At 33.4% G+C, this 24,553-nt stretch overlaps 2 protein-coding genes across 2 annotated transcripts; one reads left to right on the top strand and one right to left on the bottom strand.

Moving 5' to 3' along the window:
- Positions 1 to 2,292: 2,292 nt before the first annotated feature.
- LOC127073614 (potassium channel AKT1) lies at positions 2,293 to 8,959 on the top strand. The gene is made up of 10 exons (XM_051014788.1): positions 2,293 to 2,635; positions 4,169 to 4,534; positions 4,637 to 4,694; positions 4,788 to 5,105; positions 5,185 to 5,430; positions 5,525 to 5,623; positions 5,738 to 5,956; positions 6,037 to 6,231; positions 6,330 to 6,405; positions 7,952 to 8,959. Exons 1-10 carry the CDS (start codon positions 2,472 to 2,474, stop codon positions 8,881 to 8,883), a joined length of 2,673 nt encoding a protein of 890 aa, XP_050870745.1. The 5' UTR covers positions 2,293 to 2,471; the 3' UTR covers positions 8,884 to 8,959.
- Positions 8,960 to 13,765: 4,806 nt separating this feature from the next.
- On the bottom strand, positions 13,766 to 18,036 carry LOC127073616 (uncharacterized). Its single transcript, XM_051014789.1, has 7 exons — positions 17,761 to 18,036; positions 17,419 to 17,651; positions 15,988 to 16,073; positions 15,749 to 15,895; positions 15,059 to 15,182; positions 14,227 to 14,513; positions 13,766 to 14,073 (listed from the first exon to the last, which is right to left on the bottom strand). The coding sequence occupies exons 2-7, from the start codon at positions 17,612 to 17,614 to the stop codon at positions 13,981 to 13,983; spliced, it is 933 nt and encodes a 310-aa protein (XP_050870746.1). The 5' UTR covers positions 17,615 to 17,651; positions 17,761 to 18,036; the 3' UTR covers positions 13,766 to 13,980.
- Positions 18,037 to 24,553: the final 6,517 nt, after the last annotated feature.

The raw sequence follows: 24,553 nt of genomic DNA on the forward strand, positions 1-24,553 counted from the left end.
AATTTTTATTATTGTGTTGAGTTTATAATTAATGCTTCACGAGGGGTAAATTGTTGATGTTGAGATGTGTGGTTCGGTGAAACCATTGATGTGGCCTTACAATTGCGATGAATTTCGATGGTTGTTTGATGTGTTTGTATATTATTGGTGAGTTTGATGTTTAATTTTTGAAAGAAAATAGTGTTGTAGGACTCTGGTCCAGTGCTTTAGGACTCGTGTCCAGTGTTAAGGATCACTCAGCAACATAACTCTGGTATCTAGCATTGTAGGACTTCGGTCTAGTGTTGAAGGACTTCGGTCTAGTGTTGTGATTGATAATTGATAATGGAGATAGGAGGTTTGGATGGATATTGTTTGCATTTGTTTGTAGCATCATGCATCATTTATATCGGAGATTAATTTAGGACTTCGGTTCAGTGTTGAGCATCCCTAATAACATAACTCTGATATTCAACATTGTAGGAATTTGGTCCAAGGTTGTAGGATGGTATCACATGCATGGGAGTAGAGGAAATACACATTGAATAATGATTTATATGTTGTATGTTGTGTTGACCGAATATGTTTCATATGTGAACTATCCTTGATGTTGTATGTATCATTATCATATATGAATGTATTTTCACCCCTTTCTTATTTCTATGTTCCCTATTACTGCATTTGATACGGGTGATTCATATATTAAGGATGAAGAGTGATTAGCTTTTGGTTACTGAGGATGGTATAGTTGGCATATTTGCTAGTTTGTTTTGTTTATGTTCGTTGTATCTTTGTCGGTTGTTTAATTTTGTATTCGGTGTCGCTCTTATATTGTATCATCGGGTTGTGTTTTGCTACATTTTTAAGTTGTGTTGAATAAACTATCGTATTATATTTTTAATTTTTTATTTCTAAATTCAAGATATTTAGACTTACTACCTCATGTCTTGTTCTTTTCAGCCGGAGTATCTAATTCCTCATTATTCCTATCTTCATCTTCAAAGTCTTCAAGTCTAGGTGGGACGTTAGAAATTTGTTGTATTTGACTACCTTAAGTTGGATTCTGAAATTCATCTAAGAGTACACTTGTCCAGTCCCAACTTTCATTATAATCATTATCTTCAAATTTTGTCTCTTCACTCTCAGCATCAACATCTATATCATTCTTAGATTTTTCTTCACTATATTCATTATCTTCCTCAATAAAATTTAGACCACTTTGAACATAAAAGAATATAAGAAATTGTACATAAATTTCAATATTTTTTTAGAAAAATAAAAGAACTTTATTGAAGGAAAAAAGAAGATTGAAACTCTAACAATCTGGAATTCCTAAAGAGAATGAAAAAAATTACTTTGATATATATTTGAGAGGAGTCTTCGTTGACCCACCAGCTTTCATCGCTATGAACAGGTTCGTCGTCGTTCTGTCATTTGATCGTTGTCCTTTTTCTTTATTCTTTACTACTTCTTTATCATGTCATTCACGTGTCAGTGCCTTTTGCATTGAATTTTTTTTACCTCAACCATTTTATTTTCTTATGTCACATCAATGGAGATTTAATTTCTTTAATGCCACATAAGCAAAGTTAGTCTATGTGTCATTGAAGAACTATCAACTAACAATAGTAGGATAAATTTGAGGGAGGCAAAATCAAACCATTAAATTTTAGAAAGTCAAAATTAAACATTTCAAAATTTTGGTAGGCCAAATTTGTTTTCAAACTTAATTTTAATTGTTTATTTTTTCATTGATAAATTCTAATTAATATATATACTTTGGTTTCTGAACTAATATTTGTTAGATATGAATGTGAGTAATTAGTCTTTGAATTTTTCTCCAAAAAAAGTAGATATAATTTTAAAATTATTATTTTCCATTTTGTATTTATAATAGAGAAATTACATCAATAATAATTGAATAAAATATTTATTTTCCTTTTTTTTCTTAAATGCATTTTATACCATTATTTTAACTTTTATAACTTTTTAGTCTCATTTAAAAAAAAAAATCTTTTTGATTCCATTTTCAAAAAAATTAAAAAAGTTATAAAATTAAAGGGAGGCATTTAAATTTTTTTTCATTTATTATTGGGTTGACGTTTGTCAAATGAGATAATAAAGAAAAAGTGAATTAATAGCATCATTGACTCGCCAATCTCAAGTCCCTCAAAACTGCCAGAAATACCAATACAGTATTGTGTCATTAAAACACCCTTCATAAAAATAAATAAACAACTTATGCAAATTACTACTTTGTACTCCAAAAAATTTATAAGATGTCTCCATCAGCTCCTATTCGAGTACAATTTGTCAAATTTCTAGCATATAAATAGAGCACACGGGAAACTTGGTGTATTACAACACACGGACATACATAACCAACATATATATATTCAGAACCGCCTCTTCAACTACCACCGAAACCGTGTACTAAGTAAAAACACAAACATAAACATAAACACAAAACTTGAAAGAATTATCCATAAGAAATGGTGATTCCAATGACTATGTGTGGTCAAGAAGAACTTGAATTATCCAGAGATGGCAGCCACTACAGTCTTTCCACCGGAATATTACCTTCTCTCGGAGCAAGAAGTAACCGGAGAGTTAAACTTCGGCCTCTCATTATATCTCCTTATGACCGCCGGTACAGGTAATCCGGTGTTTTTTTTAATGTTGTTGCTTTGTTTGTGACGGAAAATTGTTAGCTGTTAATGTTCCACTTCTTTCGTTTTCTGTTTGTATTATTTTACTTGATTTTTTTTATTTTTTTGTGATGCTTTCTTTTATTCTACTTTTTGAAATCATTCAAGCTATTTCTTTCTTGTTGAATTCTAATTTTATATTTTTAATTATTTATTTTCGTTTGTATCCTCTTGTATATTTCGAAGTTATTTTTGACTAAATGTTAAAATTTGCTTGTTTTATTATACTTCAGAAACATTCAGAAACATTCGGAAACCTTGAGAAACCAGAAACCAACAATATGTTTTCTTAATGAACACCGCCGTATAGTAAAACATTAAATTTTGGTTACCTTTCGTTTTCATTGGTGTTTTTTGAGTCAATCTTACTTGAAATGATGTTTCTTATAGATCTATCGAATTCGAATAAAAATATTTTATTTGTTCTACTCTGTGTAATAAGAGATTCATCTCTTCAACACGTGTCTCAGGTCAAAGTATAATGTTTGACTTTAGTTAGCTTCAATGGGAAGAAACCTGGAAGTTGGTGGTGTGCTAATGATGCTGTTTTTATGTAACGAAAGAAAGTTGAAATTGGGTTCTTAATTTGAAATTTTCAATACTACAGTTTTGTTTTTTTTCCCTCTGTAACTGTTACTGTTACTCTGTTTCGGGCTATTTAGAACTTTGTGGTTGGGGGAGTTTTCTAATAGGTGATAGGGACCGGACCGAGAAAGCCCCAAGGTGGTTTCGTGATGGTCAAGGTTTTAAATAATCATCAGTAGACGTAAAGGTTTTTGGGATTTCATTCGGTATAAATGTTGCTATAGTTATTGTAGACTTTGGAATGTCAATTAGCTATCATTTTTTTCATAAAAAAAGCTGAAGAATAACATTACACTAATATCAATGAATTATTAATATTTTTTTTATACTATTAAATTTATTTTTTTATTTTATTTTAACTACAAATTAATTATTATTTTTCTTTTCAATTGTATTATATATATTTAATAATTAATGTTACTTATATTACTTGAGTTTAATATCAATTTATTTTATATTTATGTTAAAAGTGAATCTATAAATAAATAAAAAATATTTGTGATATTAAATTTTGTAAACATTTTGTACAATTTTATAAATTTATCTTTAAAAAAAGAGAACTAGTTAATATTTGTATAATAGTAATAGTAAATAGTAATAATAGTAGAAGTATATGGTCAAAAAAATATTTAATTCATTTTGAAAATGTGAAAGAGTCTTGTAAAGAGAGAAATAGAAAATTCAGAATGGTCATATGTTTAAGGACATAGGTGGTACATGATAAAAGAATTTCACTAAAATTACTATTTTCTCTTTCAACAATAAGTTTTTTTTTATTATTGTGTGAATTGGTTAAATAAATTTTGGAAAGGAGTATATTTATTTTTAATTTTTTTAAATGTGCAAAATTTTCATTTTGGGTATTAAGTAATTAAATTATTTTTGTCTATTTGCAGGATATGGGAAACTTTTCTTGTTACATTGGTAGTGTATACAGCTTGGGTATCTCCATTTGAATTTGGATTCCTTAAGAAACCAGAAGAACCTCTTTCTATTTCAGATAATATTGTCAATGGATTCTTTGCTATAGACATGATTCTCACATTCTTTGTGGCTTTCATAGACAAAACTACTTATTTGTTCGTCGATAACCCGAAAAAGATTGCTTGGAGATACGCAAGAACTTGGTTTGTATTAGATCTTATATCGATCATTCCTTCTGAGCTTGTTGCAAGTCTTTCCCCTGCTCCGATTCAAACTTATGGCCTATTCAATATGCTTCGCCTTTGGCGTCTTCGAAGAGTTAGTTCTTTGTTTTCTCGGTATGATTGCGACTCTATAGCTTCGCATTCGTAAAATTCTGTATGTATTGTGTTTCTTTGTTGCGTAGATTATGAAGGTAAATGTTGTGTTTTTTATATCAGGCTTGAGAAGGACAGAAACTTTAACTATTTTTGGGTTCGATGCGCGAAGCTTATTTGTGTAAGTTTTTGAATGTATGATGTTTGTGACATTCTAAGAAGATTCGGTATAAATTGAAATGAAATGAACTAATAATTTGAATGATTTTTGCAGGTTACTCTTTTTGCTGTGCATTGTGCTGGATGCTTTTATTATCTTCTCGCCGCGCGTTATCATGATCCCAAAAAGACGTGGATTGGCGAAACAATGGAGGATTTCCTTCACCAGTCCTTGTGGACGAGATATGTGACAACAATTTACTGGTCAATCACGACTTTAACGACGGTCGGTTACGGAGATTTGCATCCGGTGAACGAAAGGGAAATGATCTTCGTCATCTTTTACATGCTCTTCAATCTAGGATTAACCGCATATCTGATTGGTAACATGACTAACTTAGTCGTGCATGGCACAAGTCGCACTAGAAAATTCGTAAGTATAAAGTTTTGATTTTTGGTAGCGATTTCATGTTTAAGAAATTGTAGAACTCATTGTTCGCGACTATTTTTAGAGGGATACCATACAAGCCGCGTCGAGTTTTTCCCAGAGGAACCAATTGCCGCCTCGCTTACAAGATCAAATGCTTGCTCACTTGTGTTTGAAGTTTCGAACAGACTCCGAGGGTTTGCAGCAACAAGAGACGCTCGATTCTCTTCCGAAAGCTATCCGATCAAGCATTTCACATTATCTTTTTTATAATTTGATGGATAAGGTCTATTTATTCAAAGGGGTTTCAAATGATTTGCTCTTCCAATTGGTAATTGCACATTTTTAGTCATAACTTGTAACTGTTAGTTACATATTCAATTTGCGTTAATGTTTTGTATTATGTTTTGATTCGACTTCAAAAGGTATCGGAGATGAAGCCCGAGTATTTTCCACCAAAAGAAGATGTTATATTGCAAAACGAAGCTCCGACCGATTTCTACATTCTAGTCACCGGAGCTGTGGTAAATATCGTTATCATTGATTCGAATTCTAAATGCAAATTTTCAACATTGTTTATATTGTAACATAGAACAACGATTTCTTCGCGTGTTTTCTAATGTACCTTTATTCGTCAGGACTTACTAGTTCTCAAAGGCGGCGTTGAACATGTTGTCGGGGAAGCAAAAACAGGAGAACTTTGCGGCGAAATTGGTGTACTTTGCTATAAGCCACAGCATTTTACAGTTCGAACTAAGCGATTAAGTCAATTGTTGAGGCTGAACCGTACCACATTCATGAATATAGTTCAAGCTAACGTTGGCGATGGAACCATAATCATGAACAATCTTCTTCAGGTTCGCATAATATCATAACGATTTCTCTGGTAACTGAAATTTTTCTATAATTTTTTCTCACATGATATGATGGTGTGCAGCATTTGAAAGAGGTTAATGATCCGATCATGGAGGGAGTTTTGGTAGAGACGGAGAACATGTTAGCTCGCGGTCGAATGGACTTACCGGTGAGTCTGTGTTTTGCAGCATCAAGAGGAGATGATTTGTTGTTACATCAACTGCTAAAACGAGGTTTGGATCCAAATGAATCTGACAACAATGGAAGGACAACATTGGTGAGTGTTTGGTTTTTTATTTTTGATATTGTTTTGTGTACTGTATTGTCTATTTCTTTTGAATCTATTGTGCTGATTTATTGTTCTTACAAAATCAGCATATAGCAGCATCTAAAGGAAAAGAAAACTGTGTTTTGCTTCTGTTAGATTATGGGGCAAATCCCAACATTAGAGGTAAATATTTCTTGTCTCTAAACTTATTTTGTTTAAGCCATTGTTTGTTTTATCTTTAACGATAGACTTTTTCTTATTTTCAAAATGATTTTTATAAAAAAAATATTTATAAATATCCTATGTTTTTTTAATATATTTTTTATGAATTAAAAATATAAATATACAATATTGAAACTTAAAATATAATCAAATTGATATAATTTTTCAAAAAGATATATTTCAGCAATAATTTTTATAGATTTAATTGATTTTTTAAAATTTTGATATTAAAAATATAGTAAGTGGATGAAATAATTAAAATAAAATTTTATAAAAAATTATTCAAATTAATTTTTCATTTAAAATATATATTTTTTAAATTAAATATCTAATATTATAAAAATTATTTTTAAAAAAAGATCCTCAATTACTTCTTCAATTATTTTGGTTATAGCATTATTTGCACAATAAGTTCAGAAAGTACTTTAAAATACAATACATGGACTAATAATCAGTTTAGAAAACAATGACATATGAAAACTATTATTAACGACAATTATTGCCAAATCATAATTTATTTGGATTCTTACCTTTATTAGTAAGCATTTGGATTTTTTTAATTTATTATAAAAAATATCTACTTATTTAAATAAATAAACATCTACTGCTAATTTGGCTTTATCCTCTACCCTTGCAATAAATAATCTTTTATGTCCGTCATTTATTTTCTTAGTTGACTTATCTTTTCTGTATTGGGAAGTCATTAAATTTATCTTTTTCTTGGATTATTTTTAAAAATAGACAAAGAAATCAACTCACAACATGGATTGCATACACTTCATGTAGTAGTATTAATGAAGTTATAAATTAATAATCCTTGGATTGACTTTCCTCATATTATTTTGATTTTCTTTATACCACCGTCCATTAAAAATTGTATTATAATATTTAAAAAATGATCTTATTTATTTCTTAATAATAAAATATATAGTTTTTATTATATAATGTCTATTCCTTTCCATTATTATAATTTCAGGTCTCTCAGAGTCAACAACCTACTAGTTGTAACTAAAATCTTATAATAACAAAATATACCTAATCCAATCTTATCCATGCCTCTATTTGCCAATAAAATTCTTAACATGATTTTTTTTTTGTGGTTTTGTGTCATACATTATTTTAATAATTTCACAAAATATTAAATATTGTAGAACTTACATTCATGACCAATCTCATCCAAATTGCACAGCCCCACTCTACATTAATGTTGACTTTGGAAAAATTATTTATCCAAAAAAATTATAATATAACATTTCTTATCAGCATGAATTTAAATTGAGATCTACAATTGTGAATACAGACCTAATATTATTGATGCAGTAATCTTTGTAATAATAGCAACCGTCTTTGTCCAAATTTCTTCCAGTATTTTTGTCAAAATTCAAATTTTGAAACCAAAACTCAATTTATTTCTGAAAAATGTTAGGGTTTTTTAACCGCAATTTTAAATCATGCTTGTAACATTTTATTTATAAATTATTTCAAATAATTTTTATTTTTTTTTCAGATTCAGATGGAAATGTAGCGTTGTGGGACGCTATACTTGGTGGACATGAAACAGTAACAAAACTTTTGGTAGAAAATGGTGCTACCTTGCAAAGTGGTGATGTTGGTCAATATGCATGCACTGCTGCTGAACAAAACAATCTCAATTTGTTACAAGACATTATGCGTTATGGAGGAGACATCTCACTTCCAAGTAACACCGTTGGAACCACGGCTTTACACGTCGCCGTGTCCGAAGACAACGTAGAAATTGTCAAATTTCTCTTAGAAAATGGAGCTAACATTGATAAACCAGACAGATATGGTTGGACTCCAAGAGATTTAGCTGATCAACAAGGTCATGTAGAAATCAAAGCTATTTTTGAAGCCAAAGGAGAACAACTCAAGACTCAATCTTTTGTTGCTATGCCTATTCCTGAGAGACAGGGTGGTGCTAAGGTGAGGTACCTTGGTAGATTTACAAGTGAGCCAATAATATCTATGCCCCAAGATGGATCGTTTCAAGGAAACGACGGTTCGTGGATTCCGATTCCGAATCGTCCAAGGCGTAGGACTAACAATTTCCACAATTCTTTATTCGGGATAATGTCGGCCGCAACCAAAGGAGAAAACGATCAATTTTTATCCGTTAACATGAATAACATAGTGAGGAATGATGCGAAGAGTATTGTGCGTCCAACTAGAGTTACCATTAGTTGCCCCGAAAAAGGCGAGGTTGCTGGGAAGCTTATATTGTTACCTGAGAGTTTTAAAGAGTTAGTTGAGATTGGAGGTAAGAAATTTGGTATAGTTGTTAATAAGGTTGTTTGCAAAGATGGAGCTGAAATTGATGATATTGAGGTTATTAGAGATGGTGATCATCTTATTTTTGTTGGGGATGGTGGGGTGCTAGATTCCAATTGTGTAACACAATGTAATGGTGTCATTCCCTAATATGGATTTAGTGTCCTTTTATTATAGTTACTACATTTGTTTCATTCTAATAGAAAATTGTGACAATTTTAAAGAAGATTAAGAAAAAACTATAAATGAAAATGAGATAGTTCTAAAGGATGAATATCAAGCTAGCTTAAAAACATGTAATCATGATAGAGTCCTGTGGCCTTGCATACCAAACTATATGTCTTGCGGAAATCAATTGAGAGGTGGGGTTTAATTTTTTATTTTTTTTACGGGAAAGACTTAATTCATATCTTTAATAAAAAAAACAGCTGAATATATATTGATATATCAATAAAAATTTAAAAACCAATAAAATATGGAATTTCTTTGAGCAATTTCACTAGTTTGTCTTCTAACGAATTTATCATGTGAGTTTATAAAATAATGGGCTAGTAGCATTTCCATTCTTTGATATTTCTATCAAACTCTAACAAATTTAGTTGTTGGCCCGCTATTCACTTATTCCTTATTTTTGAATCTAGCTCAAAATCCACTTCATCCAAGTCGAGCTCATGCATCCATTTGATGGCTACTAGAAGGCCTAAAGTCTCCCTCATATCAACCTGAGTAATAGATGAGACTCACTCTGTTAAGATACCCCAAATTACCCTTCTTCATCTCGTACATAAATATATATTCTTACCTTATTAAAACTCGTTGAAAAAGAGATGTTTATATTGTATTTGAGATGGCTGGCAAAAGGTTTTCTCCAAGTATTATTCATAGGGGTTTCATTATAGATAGAGCTTATCGATTGGAGTTGTTGTGCATTTATCCATCCCAAAAGTAGGTAAGAGGCATGATCACAAAATTTTTTCTACTAAATCTTCTGTGGTTCCAAATATGATGATTTTTACCCTCCTAAATACTCTAAATAATGAATGATAACAAAGCTTGTTAGTCTTGATTTAATTCTTGCAAAAGAGAAAAATCTATAGATGTGAATGGGATGTTATCTTTCGCCACCTGAGAAAGACATGTACTACTATAAGAATTTATCTTTTTCAAGACTCTTTGTTTAATAAATTGAAAGTGGTTTTTCTACTTCTTCCAACCATGAACAGGAGATCGAGATGCTTACATGTTCCCAAAACTTATTGAACCCGTAGAATATTAGCTACCCCGCCCATGACATTAATAGAGACCTTCTCGCTATAAAATATTTCTGATTTTTTTAAGATTAACGGATTATCCTGAGGCTTCTTCATAAGTGGCAAGAATATTTTTTCAACACATTTGATGCATTCATATCACTTGAAAGAAAAGCAAACAATCATCAGCAAACAAAAGATGAGATATGATTCAGAATTTATACAAATTTTGATGTCATGTATATCCCCCTAATGAGTGTCAAGAGACCTTCTGAACACGATATAAAAAAAGATGACAAAGGATCACCTTGCCTTAAACCACGTCCTGGAACAATAGGTCCTATCATAGAATCATTCACAATCACATAATAATCCATAATTTTCACACAGATCACTATCCATCCTATCCACTTTTGAATAAAACACTTCGTTATGAGAACATCCTTGAGATAATCTAATTCATTTCAGTCAAAAGCTTTGTTGATATCAAGTTTAAGAGTCATCTACCAACTTTTCCTCTTGTCTTAGACTTCATATGATGAGCCACTTAATAGTTGTGATAGCATTGTCAAGAATAGATTTACCTATAACAAAAGCATATTGGTTTTCAGTGATGCACTTTTCCAAAACTTTTTTTAGTCGATTAGCAAGGAATTTAGCTATCACTTTGTACAACACATTACAAAGTGAAATCGGTATCCAGTCCTACATGGAATTATGAACTTCACCTTTAGGAATTAAAGCAATGTTAGTCATATTGGGACTTGTTGGGAAAACACCAGATTCCTACCATGAACAACAAGCACTAAATATTTCAGGACCACGAGTCTCCCAGAAATGGTGATAAAATTATGGATTGAATCCATCCGGACCAGACCATTTGTTTGTCATTTGTCTGTCTGCATAGAAAAAATGACCTCCTTAAATTCCTCAAAAACAAATGTGGCGTTCAATATATCATTATCTCCTTCGAATATGGTAGAAGGTAAAACATGAAGAACCTGCTCTCGTAAACTCAGAACTTTCTTAAATAACTTCATAAAGTAATCTTTAGCAATTATGCATATACCAACAATCGAAGTACACACTTTCCCATTCGAATGTGTTAACAACTTTATAGTATTAACTTTCTCTATGGATGTTGTTGTATCATGATAAAATCGAGTATTCAGATCCCCATCTTTGTACCAATGTGCATTTGCTCTTTGTTTCCAAAAAAAGGTCATCTTTAACAAAAAGAGAATTAGTGTGAAATAATTAATATTCCCTCCATCAGCATGTAGACGAACCTGTTCAATCTTTATATGAAACTTTTCAATTTCTCTTCTCAACTTATTGTAATTGTCTTTACTATTCAATCTTTCTATGAAACTTTTCAATTTCTCTTCTCAACTTATTGTAATTGTCTTTACTTCATTTCATCATACTTTCTCCACAAGTTTCTAGCCTACCCATAATATTATAATTATCAACGTTATTCCATTGATCAATAAAAAAAACTCATTAATACCTAGTACAGTCAACCATACATTTTCAAATTTGAATTTATTGCATATCCTATGTGTCATACCCTAATTTCGTCCGGACATTTTAAATTTTCATGAATCGATTTCTTAACCGTGCGTAAAATCGGTGAATAATTTTTTCAGGCTCTGGCTTACAATCTTCTATTTTATTGATTTATGTTACGCATAGTTTAACATGGTGTGCTCGATTTATTTTTCGGGCATTCGGACGGTCACATTTTGATTATTCTGAGTCTTTTCAATCAGGCATTTTTTACTGCAAAATTTGATATTTATCTGTCTGTTTTACAGAACTTTATTTCGTGTTGATTATTTTAATGCGTTAATTTTATTTTTTTCGTACACTTTCGCACTCGATTTTTATTCATTTTAATTTCTTTTATTTTTGTTTTTTCATCAAAATGTCAAGAAAGACTAAATAGAGACAAATAATTAATCATTTAGTTTTTTATTTGCTTTATTAAAAAATATATTTGAACTTTTATTCTATTTAATCATTTAAGACTCATTTTTAATCACCTAAAATATCTAGGAGGGCAATGTTGATGTTTTTTATAATCATCTAGGACAAGAAGAATCATGGATTGTGCTAGCTCCTTAGCCATAGAGTAGTGCATTCGACTACATCCAATGATATTTCAAAGTGTCACATTCGTATATGACATCAGATGTTCAGAGAGATCCACATATGTCCCACATATGTCAGCTCATCAAAGATATATTAAAAGAGTACTAGGCTAGAGCAAATCATGTCATTGATGTGTTACCTACATGTCAGTATATTATGTGGTGCGAGCGGATATAGAGAGAGAAAAGTTCTCGAAAGGCATTCTTGTGAGGGCGACTATAAAGGTCATTATATCCAATGCATAAAATGTCTTACGGTACAAAAGACAGGGAAGGGACCGATGAGTCAAATATACTCGGTATTTTACATTTACTTGCATTTTGATAATATTTGTATTATAGTTTGTAATTTGTCAACAATGATGTTTTATTATGGATTATGATTGAATTAACATATGAGATTTTTAATTGAATTACATCAAATGCATGGTTTAATTGATAATAAATTTATTTTGATAGTATATTTAGTATAAATGACTTGAAATATAAGATTTTTTAAAAATGTCAAATTTGTAACAAATTTACTATTTAAGGGTTATTATGGAAGTATACTTTTAGATTAATCTCTAAATTGCACAATAAACACACTACTATGAGTTCAAAATGTGTTTATGGATTTTATGGAAGTGCACATACAGACTCACTCAATATGTATACATTTCCAAACTAACTTTTGATAAAATAGAATGGATGACTCATTTACAAAGGAAAATAGTATATTTTTTTATCAAGGAAGTGGTATATTTTGGGTTCATAAAAAAATATACTTCCTTCCGAATTTAAAAAGAACAATTTTGAATTTTAAAACAGTGACTCTTCGCACGAAGAGTAAGAATAGCAACCCCTCAACAAAACAACTGCCATTAAGAATATGGGAAGAGCAAACCCCCTTAACAAAATAACTAGTAAAACCTCATTAAGAATATGTGAAGAGCAAACCCCTTAACAAAATAACTAGTAAAATCTCTTTATTTTAATCATTCTTAAAATGTTTATTATCCCCTAGAATAACATTGTCTCATGCAACTCTCTTCTACGTGTTTTATTCTCCTAATTCCAGGAACCCTTTCCAAGTTGCGAGTAAAACCCAAAATAAAAGGGTTTTTTCGTTTCTATTAATACGTGATAATTAATATGTGGTAGTAGTAAGGATATACAAGTTCGAATGAATGTGATGCAATTTGGATTTATGTTCATTCGGTTCATTCGTTTGGTATGGTCAGAACTTCAATTAGTTATTTCAAAAGGCAGCATTTTATATAATTCAAAGTATCAGATTGTGTTTACTTCTTAACTCCCACTCTGGTTAACCTTGTACAATTTGTAGTCATTATACGAGCTAAATAACATTAGTGCTCGAAAATGATGTATTCCATTTGCAAAAACAAAAGACAATTTCCAAATTCCAAAATAAAACATGAGTAGAACATAGTTCTGAGATAATAATTGATGCAGATAACAAAGGGAGATATGCCTATCTCTACCATTGAATTGGTAGAGATCCATTTTCTAATTCCTTTGCCTGCTCATAATACAAGCCTAGAGAACTTAACTTATGAATTGGTCATCCAAACATACAGCATGACAATGGTGATGAATAAATAAAGGTAAGTTCATTTGCATGGACAGTTTAAATGCAAATATTTTCCTCGTATTATCCAACTGTCAGATTTGGAGTTTACAGAATCTGGTGGGATCACAGATTTATAAAAAAAAAAAACAATATAAACCATTTCCAAGCTCTAGCAAACAAGGATGGCGTAAGAGATTATAACCAGCAAATAAAGCAACAGATTGATACATGAATAATTTAAAAACACATTTTTACAGATTTGTTCCGGGAATCACAAAAGCTTAAGCATTTTCAGGCGACTTTCATGTTCTGGGTCTAACTTGGGTGGGACGTAACAGCCCTGTAGATCTTCTACTACGTATTCCTGTAAATATTTATATAGAATAAAATATGCATATTGTGCATCATATTCAAATAGAGTATCAAATGATATAGAAAATACTATTTCTGATGACAGATTTCATTTAGCAGAGATTATATAACAATAAGGGTATTCAACTAAGCATCATCGCATTACCTTTGTAAGCTCCCTCTTGGTTAGGATATGGTAATGCCTCTGCCAAATTCTCTGAATTCCCATGGTGGCTGCAAGAAAACCATAAGCTACACCAAGAATTGCAAAGATGACAACAAAAACAACCACAAGGGCAAAGCATGCCTCCATTGATGCGGGAAAGCAATCCAAGATGCCCCATCCGTAACAACAGTTTTGACAACCGGCCATTCTGGGGTCGTTGCTATTGAGGGAAGAGCAATGAAGTATGAGGCCAAAAAATCCAATAAGTACAAAGAAGGCCACCACTCCTGGAATATGGATATTAGCTGTGAGAGGGAGGGAGATGCAGAGGGGGGAAAGCCATAGCTTTTCAAATAATTATATCACAAAACAGATCATTATCTAAACATTAAGATCCGATGAATGAAATATATAATATAGATAAATAACATATTTTGATATATATTTCATGGTAAACTATTTAAAAACAATGCAAAAAAGAAAAAAGCTAGGGGAATTAGTATTTCAAGTTTAAAATTACTTTTCATTTAGAAAGCCTCTTTCTTTCCTCCCCCAAAGCAATAAAACATGAATGGTTACTGCAGTTTGGTTTTATCATAATTAAATTTATTCAGGTGTCTGCCTATGTCTCTTTCATCCCCAACATGACAACAGATGGAAGCATTCTCTTTGTAATATTCTTTGGGATTCACATAAAACATGAAGGAGGAAAATCTCAAAGCAGATTACACAAGTATCTCGGATAATGTAGAGAAATATGGCCCCCTAATATCAGAAAATTTCATGGCAAAAAACCAAGGACAAATGCAGAGGGGTTTCAGCCATTGGTTACCAATACAATAATAAAAGGGTATCGGATGCTTTGATAGTATCCTATCCCACCCATCATCAAAAGAGTTCCTGAAGTTCCCATCTTTGTCCATGATGTACGCGAAGCCACCAATAGCAGCAATCACCTGGCGAATAAATAGATAATAACGAATGAGGCATTTCCTGCGTGTAAAGTCCCTCGTTCACCAAACATTTAGCATATATAAACTTGAAGATTCGACAATTAGACAACTAGACAAGATATGTCAAAACCTAGGCAGATCAACATAAAACGAACTAATTTAAGAGGCCTAAAGTTACCAACACTGTGCAAGCACCTCGTCACCTTATTAGATGCACCCAAATGAAACTGAAATTCTTCATCTTGTTACAATCACAACTTCTATATCTAACTGCTCCTAGGTCCAAGGAATATAGACATTTTGTTTACAATAACTACAGATACTAAGTTACCCGAATATTGTCATGAAAGTTCAGTTTAACAACCACATAAGATAAGCATCATCTATCTGAAAAAGAGCATTTATAACGAGTACATTTCACCGTGATAATCAATGTAGGATGGAATTGAAATAATGAATTACATTATGTTTAGGATCGCATAAAAAGAGATTGAATTGAAACCAAAATATAGAGGCAATGAAAAGTTCATCGTTCAATACGAAAAGGATATAATGTTTAAAATACTCACAGTTTGTATGGCCAGGAAAACAAGGAAAACATCCCTTGCTACAAAAAGTCTGAACTTTATTTTACGCCAAGAGTTGTCCTCAAACGTTTCAACTCTAAGATGAAATTGGGCTTTGCAGGTGGTGCAGTGTGAAAAGGCAAATCCTTCCTATGAAGCACAAAAATAAACAGTTTATGTAATTGACATTTGATCTCAACCAGTAAAGACTAGCAGTTAAAATTATGCATCAAAACATATACCTTTACTGAGCGCCAGTGATCAAGACATGAACGATGGACAAACTGCTGGGTTCCTTTGCACATGCATGGAGATATCAATTCATCCTCTACAAAGCCAAACAAAAAATAGGTTTAGGAAAACAAGTGTTACCCATGTAATATCAGCGAAGTTAATTTTTGCTAATATCATGTAGCTTTATCAGATTAATAGCACAGGCAAAGCACATGTATGAGGATATGCTGGCCTCAGCAAGAAAAGGTAAAAAAAAAAAACTTAATAACCAATCAATCTTTACCATTCTTATTCTTAGGCATAACACAGAAGATAATTCATGTTCTTCTAGTCACAATATTGATTTATGCTTAAAACAAGAAGTTTAAACATAGAAAATGCTGCGTTTCTTTGAAAATATTTAGGTAAATGCATGCATTCAACAGAATGGCAATAGTTTTCTGCTTTCCCATATTCTAGTTAATTCCATTTTTATTTTTATTTTGAGCAGCAAATTTTATTAAAACAGACCAAATCCTACGCAAGTTGTGCAAGATTGTTAGGTACAGTACAGCAAAACCAAAGAAAATAAAACATGGGATGCCCCACCAAAACTCCTACTCCGAAACCATAAATCCTCCCACAACAAAACCAAAGCAGGCTAAAATAAAAAACCCCTCGCACCCATACAACAAAAACTTCTAGGCAAACGCACCCAGCACAAACCATGAAACTTACTAAATATAAGCACCACACTTGCATCAAGCACAAACTAAAAGGTCACCGAACCAAACAGAAACCACCGCCAAAAGACCAAACAAACGGTCGCAGTCACGTAAAGGCTTTTGCGATTTCGGCCGGTACAAGTATTGTAACAGTGCCTGTGGTCGTCGTTGTGTGAATTAATCACAATTTGTCCTTTATCATAAAAATGGTGAATAACACTCTCGGTATCGGCATCTTCCGATACCGTTTTATCGTGCTACTTTTTGCAGTAATGGACAGTTTTTTAAAACCTTCAATTAACACCAAGAGCTTCCTTTTATTAACCAGCAAGATTTATTAAAATGAAAATATTTTTAAATATTACACTACCAAACACAACATTAACATACAAGAAGAGCCCATTTTCCCAATTCCAATTCAATGTTTGCTAAGGCGAGTAACCAACAGTATCAAAAAGTACAAACTTTCCAAAAACCAATCAACCTAATATGGGAAGCTGAATCATCCACTGTTATCCATGTCATGCTAGGAAAGAAATAGAAACCACGACAAGATCAATTCAAAACCCAAAACTACAGTATCCGATCAAAATGTCACCAATTGCGAAGCCAAACGAAAACAGTCCTTAATTTGATTATCCAATCCACATAGAGGTAAAAAAAAAAACTCTCAACTCACAGCGAAACAGAAAGAACTCCAAAAAAATTACCGCAAAATCAAAAAGAATCACTCACCAGGATCAGAATCAGTTTCTAGGCAAATTCGACAACAAGGGAGTAACCCAGCTTCAACATCTTCCTGATTCATAATCTCGGTAGAACTTCCAGGGGACTCATCAGCTTCAACCTCGTCTTTATGACCGAGTAAAGGATCAGAATCACTGGGGGTTTGCTGAATAGGTGGAGGCTGAAGTTGCACTTCCCCTAACATAATTCGATTTCTGAATGAATCTTCGAAATTGAAAACCCTAAGATTGAAGAAATCAAGAAGTAAAGTCAAATTTCGAGCCTTTAGAGAAGGAATTGAAAACTGAAAATTGAAAGAGTCAATGGAATTATTAAAATTTAACGCGGTACCTTGAATATTAGAAACAAAATTAGAGGGAAATTCGGAGGAGTGGTGTTGATTGTTGAGGAGTGTCGATGGTAACAATGGAGGCTAAGGTAACTGATAGTGCTGTATATTTTCTTGGTGTGGTGTGTCCTCTATGAAATGGGAAAGGTTCCAAAATACTGTTTTGGATTTTAGGTGAAAGGAAACATGATGTAAAAATCCACCTACTTCTTGACATCTATCTCACTTATCTAAAGAGGTGCAGATGCAATGATTTGGGATTTTTAATTATTGTTTGGTCCTATGTTTTGGCATGGTACTAGGAAATAGTAATGTGTAACCGTTATATTTAGAATCTCAAATAAATCAAATTTTTTAATTTAATTAATATGAGATATTGAGTCTATTTGTTCCGTTTGAGAATCAGAAATTGATACAATTGAAGAATCGGTTATCTTGAAAGGTGGCTATGATATCTTTTATGGTGGTACGGGATGGACATGTATAGTTAGTACTTCAACGTCCAAGTTAATTTAAGATTCAGGATGAATATAGTGAAAGTGGAGATCATTAATTTTACCTTGTTCTTAGTGTGTGAAATGATTTTATACATTGGGTCAAGTAGGGTGGGTTTGAGGTTGGATTAGGTCTTAGTCATCTGGGTCTTTGGTCGGTCCAAAACAGTTGTCCTCAAAGCTTTGTTGAGCACTGAAGGAGCCGGAGGAAGCCTTAAGTATCATTAACTGACTTCCATGACGGGATCCGATGTGGAATTGAACTGAAACACTTAGGATCATTTTTTGAAAAAATAATGGGAAACTGAGCATATAATGTGGTTCCACCATTGAAGCCTTTTATCGCCCTTTTCTGATACATGTAGTGACGTGACCAACTAGGGTATGACGCAGTTTACAGAGTACTTAAGTGCACTCGAGTTGGTGTGTATCCATGAGTGAAATCTAGATGTTGATCATGTGATTTCTTTCTTTATTCGGTCTTGATCCTTTCAGTCGATGTTGCTTATAAATAGGGTGAGTTGAGTATTTAGTCATTTTCGCAACCTTTAGCATTCAAACTTATAGTTAATTTTTCAAAAAACATTTTCCTTTCTTTTTCCATGAGAGCGCCACTAGAAGAGATTTTGGTGATTTTCTTTAAAGATTTCACCTTTCTTCATCTTCCCCTACTTCATCAATCTCCCATAACCAGATACCATCTTAACTTGATCTTTGTCTTCATCATTTTGTGTTTTTCTAGTTAGGATGAACGATAATACGATTGACCTAGTGAGCAATTCTAAAGTTGGAACTTCCTCTTCCTTTGTAATAGGAGCATCCCTTGATTCTCATCTTCCTCCTCTTAATAGCCATCACTTTGAACCGGAAATCGTCACCTTATCTGACGATCCTGACTCAGAAAGGGTGTTTGGGAACCCTTTGGATGAAGAAACTTCTTCTTCAAGTTCATTGGATGCCCTTATATTAGAAGTTGATGGAGGAATAAACTGCGGTGAGGTTCTTATGCTCCTTGCGTCTTGTTGGAAGAAGAGGTACACACCAATTTTCAAAGGAGAGAACATGTTAAAGATTACATTCAACTTTGCTTGTAGACCCATGGATGCGAGCCTAATGACGCTGATGTGTGATCGCGACGGACGTATCTGTCAGATGTTGACTGCAAGTGCACAGCCTATCGTGTAGTTTTAAAAGATTATCGAACCCACAAAGACTAATGGTCAAGCTAATGTCATCTATTATTGCAGTGCAAAGCTAAGGCTAAAGGTTATAAGGTTATGAACGAAAATGAAAATACTAATTTCTAACGGTTTAAAAGTTATGATAAAAATGAGTCAGAAATATGGATTATGTGTTCCTAGGGGCTTATGTAGAATTTGAACACTAAATATGATTTTATTGTGTTAAGTAGAAAATATCGACTTAAAGGTCTCGTCTCACACTCTCGCGCTATTGACAAAGATCACACCTCCTAACCATAGGATTTTGCTTTCGCTCGCCCGTTCTAATTAGAAAGCGTATTTTGAAAGTAAATGAGATCCTGAGCGATGCATAAAGCGCTCTCGCTATTTTTAGGATCGATGCCTAGTTTCCACTATCCGGTTCCTTCCTCACACTCTCGCGCTATCAGACTGGACCTTGATTTGTCTCACACTCTCGTGCCAAAACGATAAAACATACATTTGGAAACTAAAGTCAAAACATAGTTAAATCATATATTCGCGCCTATTATTTCTACCGAGTCCTGTCGGTAACGACGACCCTCATACGCTAGACTCAGAATAATTTAGCAAGGCATGATATTATTAGAAAACAACATAATTAAAGCATTCAAAACTAAGAACAGCATGGCATGCAAGTAATAAAAACAGTAAAACATACAAATATCAAAAGCGGTAAAAAGAAAACCTGAAATTAAAGAAAATGGGAAGTTGAATTGAATTGAAAATATCGGCAGACTTGTTCTTGATCCAATAGATAATGAAAAATAAAGAAAAACAAGTGTGACAATCCCTCGATGTGAGTTATTGTAACTTTTACAGGTAAATTTATGCTTAATACTAAAATGTGATTCGGCAAAGCTTCCGCACAACTTGGATATATCAAAACACCTCTCAGTCCTATTTATAGAGGTTTTGCGTCCTCTTAACTTCCTTTGATCGTGCAAGGAGAGTGGAAGGAAAATAGGTAGAGAAAAACGGTAAGAAACTGCCCCACTAGCGCAGTTCTGTTACTGCATGATAATGGCGAACACCATTAGGGGCATGGTGAACGCCATTCCTTCCATACTTAAATGACGTGGCAGGTAATGGGATGGCGAACGTCATCTAGCAGGTGGCGAACGCCGTATGCTCAGAATGATAAAAAACAACTCTTTTGCTCCTTTTTTGCAACTGCAAAATAAATAAAACGGAAGTAAAAGGTGATAAAATGCATAAAAACATAGACGTATAATGTAACACCCCGATAATAATATGATCATTATTTAAATTAAGTTAATAATAGATTTATTAATTTAATTAGATAATTGGATTATTATTATTATTATTATTTTGGAATTATTGAATTATTATTATTATTGGGATAATAATTATTGGAAAATATATAAGTTGGAATTTAGAAAATCCCATTTTTGGTAAAAAGGTTATTTTCACGTGAAAAGGGAAAAGAGGCAGAAAAGGGAAAAGAGGCAGAAAAGGGAAAAGGGCAAAAAGCCAGAGAACGAAGGTTGAAGGAAGGGAAAGCTTGGAGCTCAGAGACTGCCGGATTTACTCAGGTAAGGGGGGTTTATCATCGATTAATGGGTATTATGGGATAATATGTAATGGGTAGTGATAAACCATGGATTTTGACTCTGATTTGAATGATGCATGCTGAAATTGTGAAATATTTGATGAACGAAATTGGATGATAATTGACGAAAACTCGTAGGAATTAGAGGTAGTAAGGTTAGCGATTTGGGAAGCCGAATGTGTATGATCTGTAATTGATAAAACGAACGAACATGTATGAAAAATTGGACTGTAGAAGGTTGGAATTGGATAGATCTCGTAGCAGAGAAAGCCATAGCAGATCTGGGAATTCTGGGTTCTGGTCATACGCGTATGGCACTAGGCAATACGCGTATGAGATGGCTGGTACGCGTATGGATGAGGCCTTACGCGTATGAGTGAAAAAGATGATATTTTGAACGTAGATTTGTCTCTGTTAGTACGCGTATGGAAGAGTGGTACGCGTAGCATACGCGTATGAGGCAGATGATACGCGTATGGGTTGGGCGAGGAAACGCGCCATACGCGTATGGGCATAGGCAGTACGCGTATGGATTTGGTCAGGAATGGGCAATACGCGTATGGGCATAGGCAATACGCGTATGGGCAGACTTGTGGTTTTCTGAACTGTTGTTGTGCAGTTTTTGATTGTTTAGGCTGAGTGATGTAACTTAGCTGATGTATGACGTAGTAGGGATCATTTCCCGTTGTTTTGAGTAGTATAGGTATTAGTAGAGTGTGCTAATACTGTGTTTGATTATGCGGCATGATATGATATGCTTTGTGATAAAATGTGTTGATGATGTGTGATGGTATGCATGATGCTGTGAATGTATCAGTTATGTATGCATTTGTGAATAGACTGTTTTATGGCTTAGAGTGTGAGCATATGTCTATTCTTGAGTTGTTGTTGTTGTTGCATTGCTAGGTGATTAGCATGGATATTATGGCCCATTTGGGGTGGTAGCTAATTCCCATGGTGAGGAATTAGTGAGTAAATCATTTTGATTGTTGTTGATGTTTGCATGCTAGGTGATTAGCGTGCATAGCATGGCCCATTTGGGGTGGTAGCTAATTCCCATGGTGAGGAATTAGTGAGTGAGTCACTATGTCTCAAATGAGTGGGACTAGTGAGCTTGGTAGCCGTGCCTGGATTTGGACGGTGAGGTTGAACTATATGTTCACAAATAGTCGGTACCGCATGCATGGAGTCTCATTGCATAATATATATGTATGGCGTATAATATGAATGGATGTATTCCAATATTATACGTGTGTTTGTGTTGGTGTTGAGTATTATGTTGAGTTGATGTGCTGTTACTGAATATATGTTTGGATTAGGGTGATGAAATGTGTTAAAATTACTTAGCATTACATAATGTTTTATAATGCTTATTATATTGATTGAGGAACTCACCCTTACAACTATTTTTCAGGTAACGAGCAATGAGTTGAGTAGGAGTTAATGCTTGGAGTCTAGTGTAGTCTCCTTAGTGGGTCGTGCTCTGATAGATGTAACATCGGGATGGGTCGTTTAACTTGTTTTAAACGTTTTATTGTTGGTTGAGAACCATTTTACATGTAATGTTTTACATGATTGATGAAATTATATCCGCTGTGTTTTATGCAAATGTTTATGTTTTAAATTAATAAAAGAGCATGACCGTTATATTGTTGAATGGTGTGGAATATTGTGTGACACCCTTAAATGGCATAATTACTCTGATGATATACTGCTATTTTAATTTAAATATTTGGGGTATTTTAGAAGGGTGTTACATATAACATGTGAAATGAGCCTAAAAACACGATACGATTTCTCGTTATCAATGCGATGCCCACTTGAATCTTTGAAATCGACCGGTTGTGTCGGAGTATGACTAGGTAGATGCAAAAGTAGTTGGCACTTCCTCGGCTCTAAACACAGAGGTCACTATAAATGAGGTAGGCATTGTGATCGACGATCCCCTAGAGTGGTTAGCCCTCCTATTGATGGGGAAAAGAGCATATACGCTTCTTTTTATGACTCTATAGTCCCCTTCTATGAGTGTTAGATTTACAAGAATAGGACTTCGACTGCCTTTTTTGAATTTGAGGTAGTCGTTCTGAAATATTTAAGAGTTTTTGTAACACCCCTTTTTCTACCCCAAAATACTTAACATATAATCAGAGTAAATAAGCACGCATATAAACAAAAGGGCGTCACATCGACGTTTTCAAAAACTAAAAGCTTTCAAAAACCAACCTCATTCATCATCAATATATAATACACCTGGTCATTTAAAATAACACATTTCAATTTTCATGAATATTCAAGAATATGCGTTCGCAACGGAAAATAATGAATACTCATGCATTTCATCAAATGATCCATGTCCCATATCATGATCATCTCTCAATAATCTCTTCAAGATAAACTAAAACCATAATCAGATTATTTGGCACTATGGCGTCTCAACAGCAATTGCAAATAAGCATGTTCACAAGTAATAACATAATACTTATCCAAATAGGATACGAGTTCAATACTACTAATGTACCCAGTGTTACATGACCAGAGCATTGACTCATTACCTAGTCTTCAAACTAAAATACGGAAACTCTCCGGCTAATCTCGAGCGAGCTACCGTCCACTTACTTCAGCAATACTACTCTGGAGTATCTGCACAATGCCTTGTAAAGCATCATTCCAACAGAAGGGTGAGAATTCAAATCATTATGAAGAAGTATAATAAGGCACAATGATCAAATCAACAATTAAAGGAATTCATCACACTTCGTATAACCATGTAAATAATACTAACCAATATTTATTTCACATGTTTCAAACATCCATCAAAACGCAAGGAGTATAATATTCAAATCCAATACTATATTCCCAAATATACACATAACTACAATTATCACATCACCACATATTTTGCCAAGTTATGTATCCAAACATCACCAAATTCAATTACCATATCTCATACACACATCACAATCACAACAATGCATACACTCAATTATCACATAACTCTAATGTGACTCAATGCAAGACATGTGACTCTATGCATGTGGTACCGCAATGCGAACCCAACGTTTCACCGCTTTCCGATTCAATATCTAGAATCCAAGCCACGCTTCCGATCGGACAAGATCAAAGCCACTACGTCTATTTCCAATTAAGGATCAACGTCTACTACGCCTATTTCCAATTAAGGATCAACGTATGCTACGCCTATTTCCATTCAAGGATCAACGTCTACTACGCCTATTTCCAATTAAGGATCAACGTATGCTACGCCTATTTCCATTCAAGGATCAACGTCTACTACGCCTATTTCCAATTAAGGATCAACGTATGCTACGCCTATTTCCAATTAAGGATCAACGTCTATGTGAACCCACAGTTTCACCGCTTCCACTATGAAGCCGACCATGCCATGAATGAATGTACAAATACCAACACATATGCAATTAAGATCATCTCTACCATCTTAACATTCCACATATCACCATAATTCAACTCTATGAATTATCCACCAATG

This window comes from Lathyrus oleraceus, chromosome 4, assembly GCF_024323335.1.
Source record: "Lathyrus oleraceus cultivar Zhongwan6 chromosome 4, CAAS_Psat_ZW6_1.0, whole genome shotgun sequence".
NCBI lineage: Eukaryota > Viridiplantae > Streptophyta > Magnoliopsida > Fabales > Fabaceae > Lathyrus > Lathyrus oleraceus.